The sequence below is a fragment of the Rhipicephalus microplus genome, chromosome 6, assembly GCF_043290135.1.
Source record: "Rhipicephalus microplus isolate Deutch F79 chromosome 6, USDA_Rmic, whole genome shotgun sequence".
NCBI classification, from domain to species: domain Eukaryota; kingdom Metazoa; phylum Arthropoda; class Arachnida; order Ixodida; family Ixodidae; genus Rhipicephalus; species Rhipicephalus microplus.
The window spans coordinates 54,283,059-54,297,294 of record NC_134705.1 but is presented as its reverse complement, the minus strand read 5'-3'; the positions used below and the strand labels follow the sequence as shown (position 1 = coordinate 54,297,294).

Genomic DNA, 14,236 nt, shown 5'->3' with positions numbered 1-14,236 from the left:
GCGGGCCATAGTAAGCCTTCAAGCGCTCTACGTTGACTATGTCAGGCCTGCAACGGCACATGTCCAAATATTGTTCAATGGATTCGAATAGTTGACCGGAGGTGTGCGCTTGATGACACGGTAGGGGCCTTCGTATTTTGGGAGTAGTTCCGAAGAGAGGCCAGCTACAGAGGTCGGGATCGAGAGACCTACAAGCGCACCAGGAAAGAACATTCATGCATGTACTTGGTGAAAATGAAAAAGAGACAATAAACAATCTTGAATCTTGAATCTTGAACTTGAGCTCAGAAGTGGCGGAGCCATCCCAAATAATGTTATGCAGCTCTTGCTTATGCTTCGTAAAACTCTTGGCTAGCGCGCGACATTCTTCAGCCAGCCTGGCTGTCTCAGAAGCAGGTGCACACTCAGATAGATCCAGCGTTTACGGGAGTATTGTGTTGATGGTGCGCGACGGGTACAGTTAAGATTGGGATGATGGATGTGATCACGATGTTTCACATGGTGACGACGACACGTAGAAGGACAGGACGGGCCTGGTTGCTCACTTCCTGGAAAACTTCTCTTTACTTGCACATGGACACCCATTTACAAACGAAGGCCGGGGCGGCCAGCAAACCAACCGCACAGTAGGCACTGGGCTTTATTACGTCGGCATTACTTGCCGAGCCCTTCGTGTACTCAACGAATCGTCACCAACTTCTCGATGTAGCATATACCTCGGACCTTGCAGTGGGCAGGAACCGGTTCCTGCCCACTGCAAGCTATCTTTTCGGCCACTTTCCTTTTTTCAGATTTACATTACAATTCAGTCTAATAACTTCCCCTATACTTTCCTTGGCATTACTGTGTGTTAGACCTCAATATTATGATGTGGCCAAACACGGAAATACGAGCCCTTGAGTACACACTTCTGTCACACACACAGACACACACACACACACACACACACACACACATATATATATATATATATATATATATATATATATATATATATATATATATATATATATATATATTCCTTGGACTTTTTTATGAAACTTTCTTCGGCGTACACTAGGGCTCCTGCAATTTTCAACAATAATCTCCACGTCGTGGTGAAAATACTATACCGCAGTTCCTATGTTGATCTTGAGACAAATCACCCAAATTTTTATATAACTATTTACTGACTGACTTGGAGCAGACGCTCATATGCAAAGTTGTAGTTGGCTTAATTTATGACATGCCTCTTCTTTAGATATTCCAAAAATTGCACATAGTCCGAGATATTCATGATCGAACATGAGTGTTGAAATTGAAACTGATTGGGCCCAGCTCGTGCCAAAAACGGTAGAACATAGCCCTCACACGTTAAAGGGAAGGGGCACAATTCCATTGAGGGTGTAATAACGCATTACCTTGCAATAAAAATGCGAAGCACTCCCAAATAGTTAGAAAGACAGCCTATTTTTTTTATGTGTGCAAACGTTAACGCCTTGTGTGAAAGCATTTTATAATATGTTTTGTAAAGAAACAACCTTTGCAGCTTGCGTTCTAAGCCTCGCTTCTTCTATGAAGAAGGTCAACTTCATTGACTAGCTGTACTACGTGCCTAACATAACTGTTCAAAAGCATGGAACTATCAAAGAAAAGTTTTTTGTCAATAAGATATGGTTGATTAAAATGAAATAATTGCTGAAGTTTATATTAAAGGTTGAATTACGGTTTTTAATGAAGAAAATGATATGTGACGATTGGTAGATGACGAAGAAACTGACAAAAGCTCTATGCTGATAAGTGCGCACCGAGATATTTTCTACAATTATAATTTCATTTCTAATGGAAAGCGTAATTCAAGATGGCCAGCGAAATTGAGAAGTTGCAATTGAAGAATGTTGTGCGCATTGTTCAAGTCCCCCGCCTTCTTTGAGCTGGCCATCGCGAATTTTTTCGAACTCGCCCACTTTGCTGCTCCATTTTAATTCGGCCCTTGTACTTCACAATGCGATTCCCAAATAATGCGTTTCCCCTAACTATCAGGAAATGTGCGAGCTTGCGCGCTAATATAAGTATTGGAAGTTTACCACTCTAACGCATGTGTGCAAATCTATGACAGCACCTTATAAAGGTTGTAACGAATGTCACAATATTAGTGCACGAAGAAAAGCAGGTTTTCGAAATTTCTAAAGCCTTCGACTACGGTTTCCGTCATAATTTTGGTACGTATAATAATAATAATAATAATAATAATAATAATAATAATAATAATAATAATAATAATAATAATAATAATAATAATAATAATAATAATAATAATAATAATAATAATTATTATTATTATTATTATTATTATTATTATTATTATTATTATTATTATTATTATTATTATTATTATTATTATTATTATTACAACCAATATCAACACGAATGTGTAATAGAAACTAACATAGCCGGCTCAAGAAGTTTTCATAATTTCGTCCCAATTCAATTTCTATTTCGTGCGCTTTGTTGCTTTGCGGTCAACACCACTTGTTTAAACACAGCTTCTCGACTTACTCTCTTGCAACGCCTAGCGCAGAGGGAGTCTTCCAGCGCTGAACTTCCAATACACAGGCCATGGTGTACGGCATTCGCTTCCGGTCTTCCCAGGTTGGCCGGCGATCGTGGCCGATCACCTCATCGATTTCCCGTTGCACCCTCGCTTGCACGGTATCCGGATGTTTCGCAAAGTTTATCATCTGCCACGTCATCGTCATGCTTGTGCTGAAGGTGCCGGCCATGAGGAACGAGTTTATGTTTCCCACGAGGTAGCCGTCTGCATAAGAAACGATCGGTGGCCGACTCATTTCTCTCCAGAAACACTGAAAAAGGTCCCTAAACAGCGTTTCCGGTTGTATAGAACAAAAGAGTTATTTTGTCGTGACGTTTCTTGTCCCTTCGGCAGGATTCTTGACGGCAGCAGTTAGTTTACGTGACGTCATGCACAGAAAAGCTCTCGATTCGTTCATATACTTAGGGTATCAATTATGATTTTTTTCCTGCCTTGTTTTCTCATGCTGCACGCAGCCGTTATATTCCTTGTTTCACTGGACTATCGGGCGTTTCACTGTGTTTTTTTGTGTGTGTGTGTGTGTGTGTGTGTGTGTTTTGAATAGAGCAAGCAGCGATTACAGAGTGTAACTGAAAATCCATTATCCTGATAGGTTCAGCGCTTAGTACTGAAAATGTGCACGTGTTTTAGGAAGAAGCAAGTTGCCGTAGGAAAATGGTGCCTGTACGGAGTGTAGCAGAGGCGGTAAAGAAGTCACCATCTTTTTCAGCAACTCAGAGTTGTTCAGGGGCCCTTTGACAACACAGCTGGCGCGTTCAATGCTTTGTAAAAATATTCTGTATATCAATTTTGAATATCTGTATGGTCTCCTGAGGCCCATCGATGGGAAATCTGTCAAATAACTTCGACATTTTGACACGATGCACCACGACTTTTGAAGTTCTGTCCTCCTGCCAGAGAACATTTTCTCGGCTGCTTGAAAAACGCGTGCTATCTTCTAGTGACTATGAACAACCTGAGTGTGTTTCCCGCCTCTCGAGAGCACTCAAAAGGGCAGGATTAAGCATGAATCAATCGACAGCTGCAGCCTAAGAGTTAAGTGAATTTCAATAAGTTCTTTCGCGTCTTGAAACGTATTAAGCATAGATTGTGTGCATAAGAGGCTGAATCCCACAAGGTCAATTTTGAGCAAAAGATGTCGTTGTTGTTTTTCGCATGCATCGCGCATATGACGATGTTCATTATGATGGACTTCGGTTCTCGATGAGAACAAAAACGCGAGGGAACGCTGGTGCTCTTTGTTGGTGCTCTACAGACAGTAATACGTTTTCCGCTGCCCTTCTCTCCTTAATAAATTTACACTTCACGTACTTTCTTCAGTAGGTAATAAGCCCCGAGTGAGTGAAGCCATGACTGAGCAAATATTACCTTTTAAGAAGGAGAGAAGCAATACACCGTAGTTGGCCATCTCGTTAGCCAAAATTGTTGAGCGCGAACTGTTGGCCTCCGCACTGTGATTCTTGTGTCTGTCATTGCCACTCGTTTTCAGCGTCCATAGGCCTCCTCTTTGAACCGTATCTCTGGTAAGTGAACTCCGTTTAACCAATATTTATTGTATTCTACGTTTCAAAGCAGCAATAAAAGTATATTTTTGTTGCGAGATGTCTTTTTTTTTTGGATACTGGCCTCAAACACGCTAAGCCTCTATTCCTCAAAAGGTTTCTCTAGAGTCTCAATGTTTAATATATGGGACAATGAGCCACGGCCAAGCCACCTGATATACTGAAAAACTACGTGAGACTTTTCCACTTTGTACACAGTGGAAGCAGTTCTGAAATTTTAACAAAAATCCATAAACCTACATTCCCTCATAGGTCTCTGGTGAATATACAAAATTTCGGCAAATGATCTGTAATGCAACAAACCACTAGGTGCAAGGTGCCCTTCACCGACGGTTCAAGGTTGGCAATGCATCGGCACAACTCGGAAGCTACCCATATTGCATCAGCGCGAGTACAAAAGGAAGCAGTCGACATTCGGCGAGACATTTGGCAGTGGTGACGGCTTGTTGGTACAGGACTAATTGAACGTATTTTCATACTTCAGGTTGGTACTTTTGCTTTTGTTTGTTATTGATCCGCTTTAACCTCTGCTGTCACTGCTGTTTTTTTGTTGTGTGCTTTCGTACTTACCGAATTACTTTTGTGCACATCTGACAATTTTTTTTTGAAATGTCACCGAAAGATAAGGATCCGCGCTCTGACGCGCGTGAACTACGTGCCAAGAATAAACAAATGAAAGAGAGATTTAAATTCATGGAATAACAATTTGAAATAATGATACAACACTTAGCAGAAGGGTGCACCGAGAGAGAAAGCTTAAGGAAGGAAGACGAGAGGCTAAAAGCTAAGTGCGCTGCCAGTGAGTCAGTCATTGTCGAACTGCGGAAGCAGGTTGTTCAGTGTGAACAATGCTCCCGCAGATAAAACGTTGAAATAAATATGCTCGTCAAGTTGAAGAATGAAAACATCACTGACCGTTTAGGCAATATTTTCGACGTAGTAGGGGAACCGATTTCTGCTGGCGATATAGAGGCATGTCGCCGCGTACCGACTCGTGAGCAGAGCAAAACAAACATTGTTGTACAGTTCAAAAGCAGACAGAAACGAGACCTTGTCGTCGAGAAAGCCCGCAAAAATCGCATTAGAAGCAGAAACGTAGGAATCTTGAGCGAAGAGCAAATTTTTGTGAATGAGCATCCCTGTCCAACACTAAAGTGGCTGCTTGCACAGGCGATCGCGGAGAAACGGGAGTATCACTGGTAGTATGTGTGGACGAAGAATGGAAGAATTCTCCCTCGCAAAACACAGTCGAGTCCAATAGTGCGCATTGAAACTGAATGTGACCTAGGGAAGCTTTTCTAGGGTGTTTGTGGCCAAATTTTTGTTATTTTTTTTGTGCACGCGATGGAATATGAATTTTGTCAGCCATCTGAACATAAACTTCCAGCGCAGTCGCAGAGTACGTCCACTGCTATTCACCTCAATGCGCGTTCCGCGACTCATAAAATAAAAGATTCAAGCTCATTTTTAGTGAATTCAACTTTCTTTTTGATGTGATTATGCTGACTGAAGCATGGTATCACGAAGAAAGTGAAATCCTGAATCTCATTAACTATAATTACTTCATCAATTGAAGTACGCTTCGAGGTGGCGCAGTGGCACTTCACGTAAGAAAACACATGCTCTGTGACATAGTTCCAGGATTTACGTGTATTACAGCTGATTATAAAGTGCTTTGCATAAAGAGTAAAAACAACTTGTACGTGGCGTGTTAGCGCCCACCGTCTGGTCACCTCGCACATTTTGGGAATTTCTTGAGAAAATTTCAGAATATTCAACGAATATTAGTATATTAGTGTATTATTAGTGTATTATTTAGAATATTACTATGACTTTCATTTAGGCGGTGATCTTAACATACACCTTATGAAAGATAACCTGACCTCCCGGAAGTTCATTAACACATTGTCCACTTCTGGTTATAATAGCGTCATTACTATACCGACGCACGTGACGACGACTTGCCAGCCTGTCCTAGACTTGTGCAATGTCAGCATAGACACTGATGTCCGCGCCGCCGGCACGATATGCGCTGGGGTGAGTGACCATTGTCCTGTTTTTTTGCATTTCTCAGAACTGCTGCAGAGAAAATGACTTGCAATGACAATAATAGAGAGAGATGTATGCTAACAAAAATATCAATTTATTCCGTGGGCTGATTCTGATGGAATATTGTTCTTCTGTTTATGTCCAGATGGTCCAAAATGAGAGCTATCGTGAATTCGTGTGTATATTCAGGAATCACTACAATGCATGTTTTATTTACATTAACGCTAAGCCTAACAGAAAAATAAGAAAAGCTTGGATAGGGCTAGAACACCTCAAAATGTTCAAAAAAAAAACTCAACTGTTCAAGGAATTCTTGCGCTCAAGAGACACTGCAGACTTTTATGCCTTTAAAGCCGGCAGGAATAAACTAACTGCGTCATTAAAAAAAGGCAAAAACCTATTACTATGACCACAAACGGGGGTTAAGGATATCACAGCTGAAATAAAGAAGAAGAAATGGACATGGGCCGGGCATGTAGCGCGTAGACAGAATAACCGCTGGTCGTTAAGGGTAACTGACTGGATTCCCAGAGTAAGCAAGTGGGTTAGGGGGAGACAGAAGGTTAGGTGGGCAGATGAGATTAAGAAGTTTGCGGGTATAAATTCGCAGCAGTAGGCACAGGACCGGGTTAACTGGCGGAACATGGGAGAGGCCTTTGTCCTGCAGTGGACGTAGTCAGGCTGATGATGATGATGATATTGATGATGATGATGATAATGACCACATGTTTTTTTTTATATCTATCTACGGCGCCCCAACCAGGTTTGGAAAGCAATCAATTAGGCCCTGAACCGCAGTGCTGTTCAGAACACTTTAACGGAAATTACTGTAAACGGGTATAGTCTATACGGTGTATCTTTAGCCTAGCATTTCAGTGAGCACTTCGCTAATGCGGTACAAACACTGGGAAGCACTACCCATACTCATACTCAAAATCCTTACCCCAATTCCGACACAATGTTTTTTCAACCACAGATGAAGCAGAAATAGGGCGCACATTCTTATCTTGAAAAAAAGCAAAGCTATTGATGTCGATGGATTTCAGGTTGAAGCGATTAAGCACGTATTTGACCTCCTTGCTCGTTGTTTAGCTTACGTGTTTCATCTAGTTCTTCAGTCTTGTTGCTGCGCAAAACTCATTAAAATGTCAAAAGTATCTTACATATATAAAATTGGAGATGTTAATGAATATAATTACAGACCGATTTCATTTATACCTGTATTTTTGAAGGCATTAGAGAAAATAACTTTCTACCACCTGAGTAGTTTCCTAAACAAGCACAATACACTTTCAAATATTCAGCATGGTTTTCAGCGTGGCAAACTCGCACAGACTGCGTTGTTAACCCAAAAAGAATTGATATTAAAAAACATCGAATAAAAAAAGGCTGCGCTGGGTGTTTTCATTGACTATAGCAAGGCATTTGATCCCCTAATCATCACATCGTACTCGGCAAGTTAGACGCCTATGGGGTACGTGGTGTAGCTAATTCCCTATGTTGTTCATATTTGTCCGAGAGGGAACAGTGTGTTTCAGTCGCTATCTGTTTTTCTTCCTATAAAACCATTTCTTGCGGTGTGCCTCAAGGAAGTGTATTAGGGCCAATGCTCTTCAATACCTACATAAATGATATTGTTGACATATATATAGATGCTGAATTTCTACTCTACGCGGAAAACACCAGTATTTTTGTTTCGGGAAGAAATTCAGCTGAGATAATTGTCTAAGCCCAAAGCGTATTATTCCGATGTACAGCGGTGGTCTACTACTAATGACCTGCGAATAAATCCGAAAAGAAACGAAAGCTGTCTTTTTGAGATCTAGGGGCACGTAAACAAATCTTCACCAATCGTTAACGCTTGATGGAAAACCCGTAGAGGTAGTGGAGAAACATAAAGTTTTAAGTGTAACATTTTCAGCTCATATGGCATGGTCATGTCATGTGGAGTCATTGACTAAATCATTATTGCGGACTGCTGGTGTATTGTCACGAGGTCAGCACTTTCTCCCGGAAAAAGCTAAAGTGCAAATCTACCATGCTTTGTTTTCCTCGCACATAAACTACCGCTTTCTTGTCTGAGGCACCACAACATTAGGCAACGTAAAAATTATTCACTTATTGTAAAAAAGGGCACTGTGCTACATTGCAAACGTCCCACGCAGTACTTCCGCTGGTACTTTGTTCCACCGCTACAAAATAATCAGCATGCAACACATCTACAATTTCCGACTTATCAACAACTACTTCTTTGCGAAGGGATACTTCCGAACATTTCATAAAGACTTAGCAAACATAAGTCTTCAACACACGGATTCACAAACCCGAAGCATGGACAGGTAGCTCGTTCCTCGTTCTCGCACGAATTATTTTCTACAGTCCCTTAGAAAGACATTACCATCCCTACTTAATAAATATATAAATAATGAGCCGAATCTTTAATGTTTACAAGACAAGAAATGCGAGAATATTTCTTCACTTTGGCCTAGCATATCTTTTTTTTTATCATGCTATGTTATCATTACTCGATGTATCGCATTTTTTTTCAGTCTCTGTCAAGTTTACTTTGATACTGTTCAGTGTAATCATGAGGGAAGATACATAGTTATTAGTTTGGTCTTTGTCTGTTTATTCTACTGTTGTATTTGTAGAATATTCGTCAAAATGCTTGTTCTAATTGCCTACTTACATTGCAGCAAATTTTTTAGGAGCTTTTATTTTGAAACTGCTGCCATGTACGTGGGGCCTCATACACTCTCACGTGGTTTTCCAACCGCCTTTCGCCTTAGGAACCCCTTTACTGGTTGTGAAAGACTTGTTTGCAATAAAGACTGAATGAATGTTATTTACTTTTTATGACTCAAAGGAACCTTTAGGCGCACAACAGAAAAAGAGAAAAAATGCAGAAACAGTCTGTGAGCATGCAGCATTCACTGTCCCTGTATTCATGTCTTTACCAGTTTCAACGTGCCACAGCACTGGACCTAGCCGCTATTTTTTTTACTTGCGCTGAGGACTTTTAAGTGCTCTGTCGAATGCACTTTAGCACTTGGCTTGTTAGTTGCAATATTTTATTTCCATCCCTGCCAAACGAATCTTTTTTTTCTGTTTTGGCTTAGTTGCGCATGTGAAAACGGCAACTTTAAAAACCATAGAAAAGCCCATGGGTTGGGTAATTGGTCGCTCATAAAAACAAAATGACGGCAAAAATGTTCAGAAAAAGATTTGAGGGACGCTTGAGCTTCATCTATATCTGAATAACAAGATGCCCCCAACGCATCGCTTTTAATCATCCATAAGTAAAGGATTATTTGTGCGCGTGACACTGCCTGATTTAGATTATTGTAGAATGTCTGGTGCAAGTACCACTGCAAAGTACCACCATGACTTTATTTTTCCTTTTGAAAGCTGCTGGAGTACCCAATACGCCTCAGTAATGGGGAACGCGCACCTGCGCATCCGTACACTTTCAAAACGATGGGCAGCTTTAAACCACTCATGGTTTTTCCAATACACGTATTTTGACGCCTTGTGTGAGTCTGTGGCTGTAACACTTAATAATTTATGTATTACAGACCCTCCCACCCCTGCGAGACAGTGCAGCACTATCTTTGTTTTCCTACGGTGCGACTTCAGCAGTGGTGTAATAAACCTTGCAATGAAGATGGCGCGGGTTCAATCTTAATCCCAAAGTGACGCATTTTTTCAATATTTTCTCACTTGCTTCTCTCGGCAATTTTCACTCGCAACCATTGAAGTCGAGGCTGACCCCAAAGCTTTGTCTAAACAAGCTGTATTACGGCATTTAATTATTAAACTCTCAGAATATAAAAGTTGTACATAGAATAATGCTATGCCAAGAGTGGTTTTGTTTTTCCTTAGCGCACCTTTAGGTTCACAAGCGTGATATTATAGTCTAAGAAATTTATGAAGCTCGGGGAATGAAATCGTATCATGAAAAAACAAGCCATCTTTTGGCGTTCCGTTCTTGAGTAAAGCGCAAATTTTAACTATTTTCATTCATTTCTAAGGCCGAATTCATCGTTAGCTTACGGCGAAACTAGAACACCGTGTTAAGCCTCTGCACACTTATCGATTTTCTGGTTATACTACGGAAATAAACGAAACAAATAGCACGAGCGAGTTCAATACATACTAAATACAATTAGACAATATGAATGAAAGTTTTGTTTATCAGCCTACTCACCTGTGAAGAAGGAATTGGATTCATTCTTGCTTTCTTGTATCTTTTTCACGTACCCTAGAATGAAGTCATTCTCTTTTTCTCCAGACTTTGTCATCTTGTAGGCCTCAATTTGCTCCCTAAACGTGACGAATATAAGCACTGATTGACAAGTGGGGTTTGACGCCCAAAAACCACCATAAGATCAAACAATTATAAACGCATTGCTATGTAGGCTTGTATGTCCTAAGTTTGCTTGTATGCAGGGAAACTGATAAGCTTTAATATTCTTAGTTTTTTCTCACTCACTGGACTGCTTTGCTAATACTATACCTACTTTAAGGGTTGCGTCGAAAAAACGCCAGGCCAGCCTGCAATGCACAGCACAGTCATGGCGAAAGCTGGAAGAGTGGCCTTTGAAAGCCTTTTTTGAACACTCTTTGCAACTACTGTAAGCGCACTTGCAGGATGCCACTGCGCCATATATAATCATGGCTTTTCTGTAGTACGGAGTCATTCAATGGATTAGACTTGATTCTTTTATTATTTGGTTCATACCCACTAATGGGGGATTCTATGTCATTAGCAAGAGCTTAACGTGGGCGAGCTGGTTCATCGTGGTTGTGTTGTAGTACCAACAATACAGGGGTAGGAAAATACAAAACAGACCAGGAAAAGCTCTGACTGTGCACTGAGTTTTATTGAAGGTTCTATGACTGCTTTGATGCTTCTATTGTTAAGAATGGCTATTGTAGCCACATGCCTGTACACCATAGGTTGGCGAACTCACTCATCAGTCGACTTACTCGAACTCACTGCGACTCAGATCGGGCTGTGAGTTTGGGTGAGTATTGTTTTTGTGTATTTGAGTCTGGCTAAGTCTGGTTGAAGAAACTTTTCGTAAGTGTGAGTTCGAATAAGTGTAGCTCAGGAAAAATTTTGCGACTCTGAATGTGAGCGAGTCCGAAAACGCAAGATATATTTATTGAATGAGTCTGAGCGAGTTCCAACTTTTTTGCCAACCTATGCTGTACACTGCCAAGAACTTAAGTACAGTCTTCTGTTCTCTCAAACACGGTATAAAAAAATCCAGGTCTGCGCGGAAGGCACAGCACAGTCAGAGTCAAAGCTAGAAAAGCGGACTTTCAGATCCCTTTCAAAACACTAATTGGGTAACTACTTCAAGCACACTTACTCCATACCACTACAGCAATAATAGTTAGCTTTTGGGTAGTAAGCCCGCCTTCACTTTGCTATATTTAGTCATTCTTATGAGAAGCTTGGTATGCGCTAAACACTTGCAAAGAATTTCGTGCCAATTGTTCATGCAGTGGCTGTCTAAGGTGAGGCATGATGGCTGAGTTGGGTATACGCAAGAGAGTATGCGCCATAGGGGAACAAGAACAAGCTTTTGTAACAGGTTAAGCATTTGGCAACCCTTTAATTCTGCTATTCGCATTGTGCAACGAGTGGTTGCTCTTTCGCTATTTTAAAACGATTTATAAGTTGTAGTAACGCAATTCCTTTCCTGATATCAAGGCTGCCTAAGGCAAGTTTGCCAATAAATCTCAAGCACCACCGTAGCTCAGTGGAAGAATACTGGGCTGGCACCCAGTAGACCCGTGTTCGAGCCCAAATGTGTCTTTAGAGCAAGGATTACCAACAAATTCGAAGCACCGGCGTAACTCAGTGGCAGATATTGGGCTGGCACCCAGCAGACCCGGGTGTTAGGCCCCACTGTGTCTTTGTTGCTAGGTTTTCTTTTCTGAAGTTACGGACATTGACGGTGGCTGCGGACAACTGCGCATGATCCGAGTTATGATCTTATGACAGCTTTCGCTGTAAAAAAGCAACTATGAAAAATGAAAGAGATAGTATAAAAACATTTCTTTAAATAGAACGCCATCAATCAATGAAACAATACACCGTCACCTCTCTTTTGCATTAGAGAGTGAATTATTTTGTGAGATAAGAATAATTTTCATAGTCACATGTTTCTCAGCGCATAAGCAGTGTTGGTTGCACTCTGTATAAAAGTAGTCATAGCACCTTCAATAAAATTCACTTTAGCGTCAGCGTTCTTTTCAGCCGATTGTCTCTCTTCCTACCGTTGTCGCGCTCAAAGTAAAGTACAACCTCTACGATAATCTTCGTCATTTTTTGAAGAATCCTGGTAGCTATTACACACTTCCAAGAAATTTTGTGCAATGTTTTTATGCTGTAGTTTTCATGCGGCCTGAATTCATTCAGGCAACCGGAAGGATACGCTGCTAGTGGTACCACCAGGTATATCCAATTTTTTGTCCGCCTTCTTCATTTTCACCAATTTGTTTTATATATTTAGGTTTATTGATTTTTTCTGCTCTTTCCACCTTTTTTATTTGTTTAAAGAAACTTTAGTATTACTCTTATTTACTGTCTCTCTTTTTTTAGCAAACTTTGTGTAAAAAATTTTTATTATAGAGTACAGTGTGGCCAATCCCCTTTAAGGGTATGAGCCAAGATTTTCTAGGCGACAAGACAAGACATATCAGCATTTTACTACCTATTCGGAACGTGGTTGTGTTTGTTCGACGCCTGATTGTTCTTCGGCTGTTCTAAAACGCTTGATCACTTATATTAACTCCCCGATATCAAGCCTGCCTAGCGTAGTTTCGCAAATGAATTTCAAGCACAGGTGTTTGGCCTCGCTCCTTTGTTGTTTGTATAACACGATGTGGAGAACTCTCGATGTGAAGAGCTCCCCAAGTGTTAGCCATTCAAGGTTTCTCAGTAACGCTTGAGCGCTTATTGTCGCCATGTGATTGTTCTTTCTCGCTTCGTTTTTGAATTTGTTACGTAAACATTTTATTACAATACCATGAAAGATTCCCCTTTTCCCCTTTCGGACACTTGTGAGTGTGTGCCTGGCTTCTGCAGAAGTATGTGTTGCATAGTTAACAATTACTGGTGATGATTTCATTCACAAAAAACAGGCGTGGCTCAGTGGTAGAACACTGGGCTCGCACGCAGCGGACTTGGTTTGTTTGAATCTCATCGTGACCTTAGTATTTTTACAGCGAAAGCTATCATGAGATCAAAGCTCGGATCACGAGGAGTCCGCCGCTGCCGCCGCCGTTGGTGTCCGTAAACACATCGTGCGAAATTGGAAAAAAAATAGCGCCAATTACACAGCAGGGCTCGAACCCGGGTGCACTCGTATACTAGTATTCTGCCTCTGAGCTACACCAGTTTTCTTTTCTTTCATGGCATTTATTAAAAATGCGGCTTACGTATATACATAGCGTACAACATACATAGGGTCAAGTCGACAATTGTACAATGGACGTTACAAAGTAAAGCTTATGCAACACAATGTCTGAACAGATATCGTTACTTGTTCGCAGACTTTCCTTAAGTAGACTTGTAGTCTGGAAAGAAAACGCGGTATTACGACTTATAAAGTGTTTTAAAACAGCTAAACAACAACCAGTCGTTGCACAATCTGAATAGCGTAACGAGTGGACCATCCATTGCACCTATCAATTACAAAAGCTTGTTTACGATGCTGATGCTGATGAACTCAGATAAATGGCGCTTACTCATAGAGAAATATGGGCCAAGAATCGAGTGGTAGATTGCTTAAATGAAACTAAAATAAAATTGAAGCCTATGTAAAAAATTTTTTTACCGATAATACTACGAATAAACAAAAAAATGTTTGCTGAGCAAGCGGTCAAACCATCTCTTGTTTTTGACAGACATCGCTACGAATTATAAAATAAAATTCTGAAAAAGGTTAAGGTTCACTACCATGATAATATTTTAGTGGCATTGATGTAATCAAACACAGTGGAGCATATATCCCTT

General features: G+C 40.7%; 1 protein-coding gene across 1 annotated transcript in view; it reads right to left on the bottom strand.

Annotated features, from left to right (window-relative positions):
- The window catches only part of LOC119167649 (cytochrome P450 2U1), a 94,117-nt gene that overhangs the window by 23,779 nt on the left and 56,102 nt on the right, over positions 1-14,236 (bottom strand). Inside the window, exons 6-7 of the mRNA XM_037419164.2 lie at positions 10,412-10,527; positions 2,539-2,797 (exon numbers count right to left, since the gene is read on the bottom strand). Coding sequence (XP_037275061.2) covers positions 2,539-2,797; positions 10,412-10,527 — 375 coding nt within the window. The remainder of the gene's footprint in view (positions 1-2,538; positions 2,798-10,411; positions 10,528-14,236) is intronic.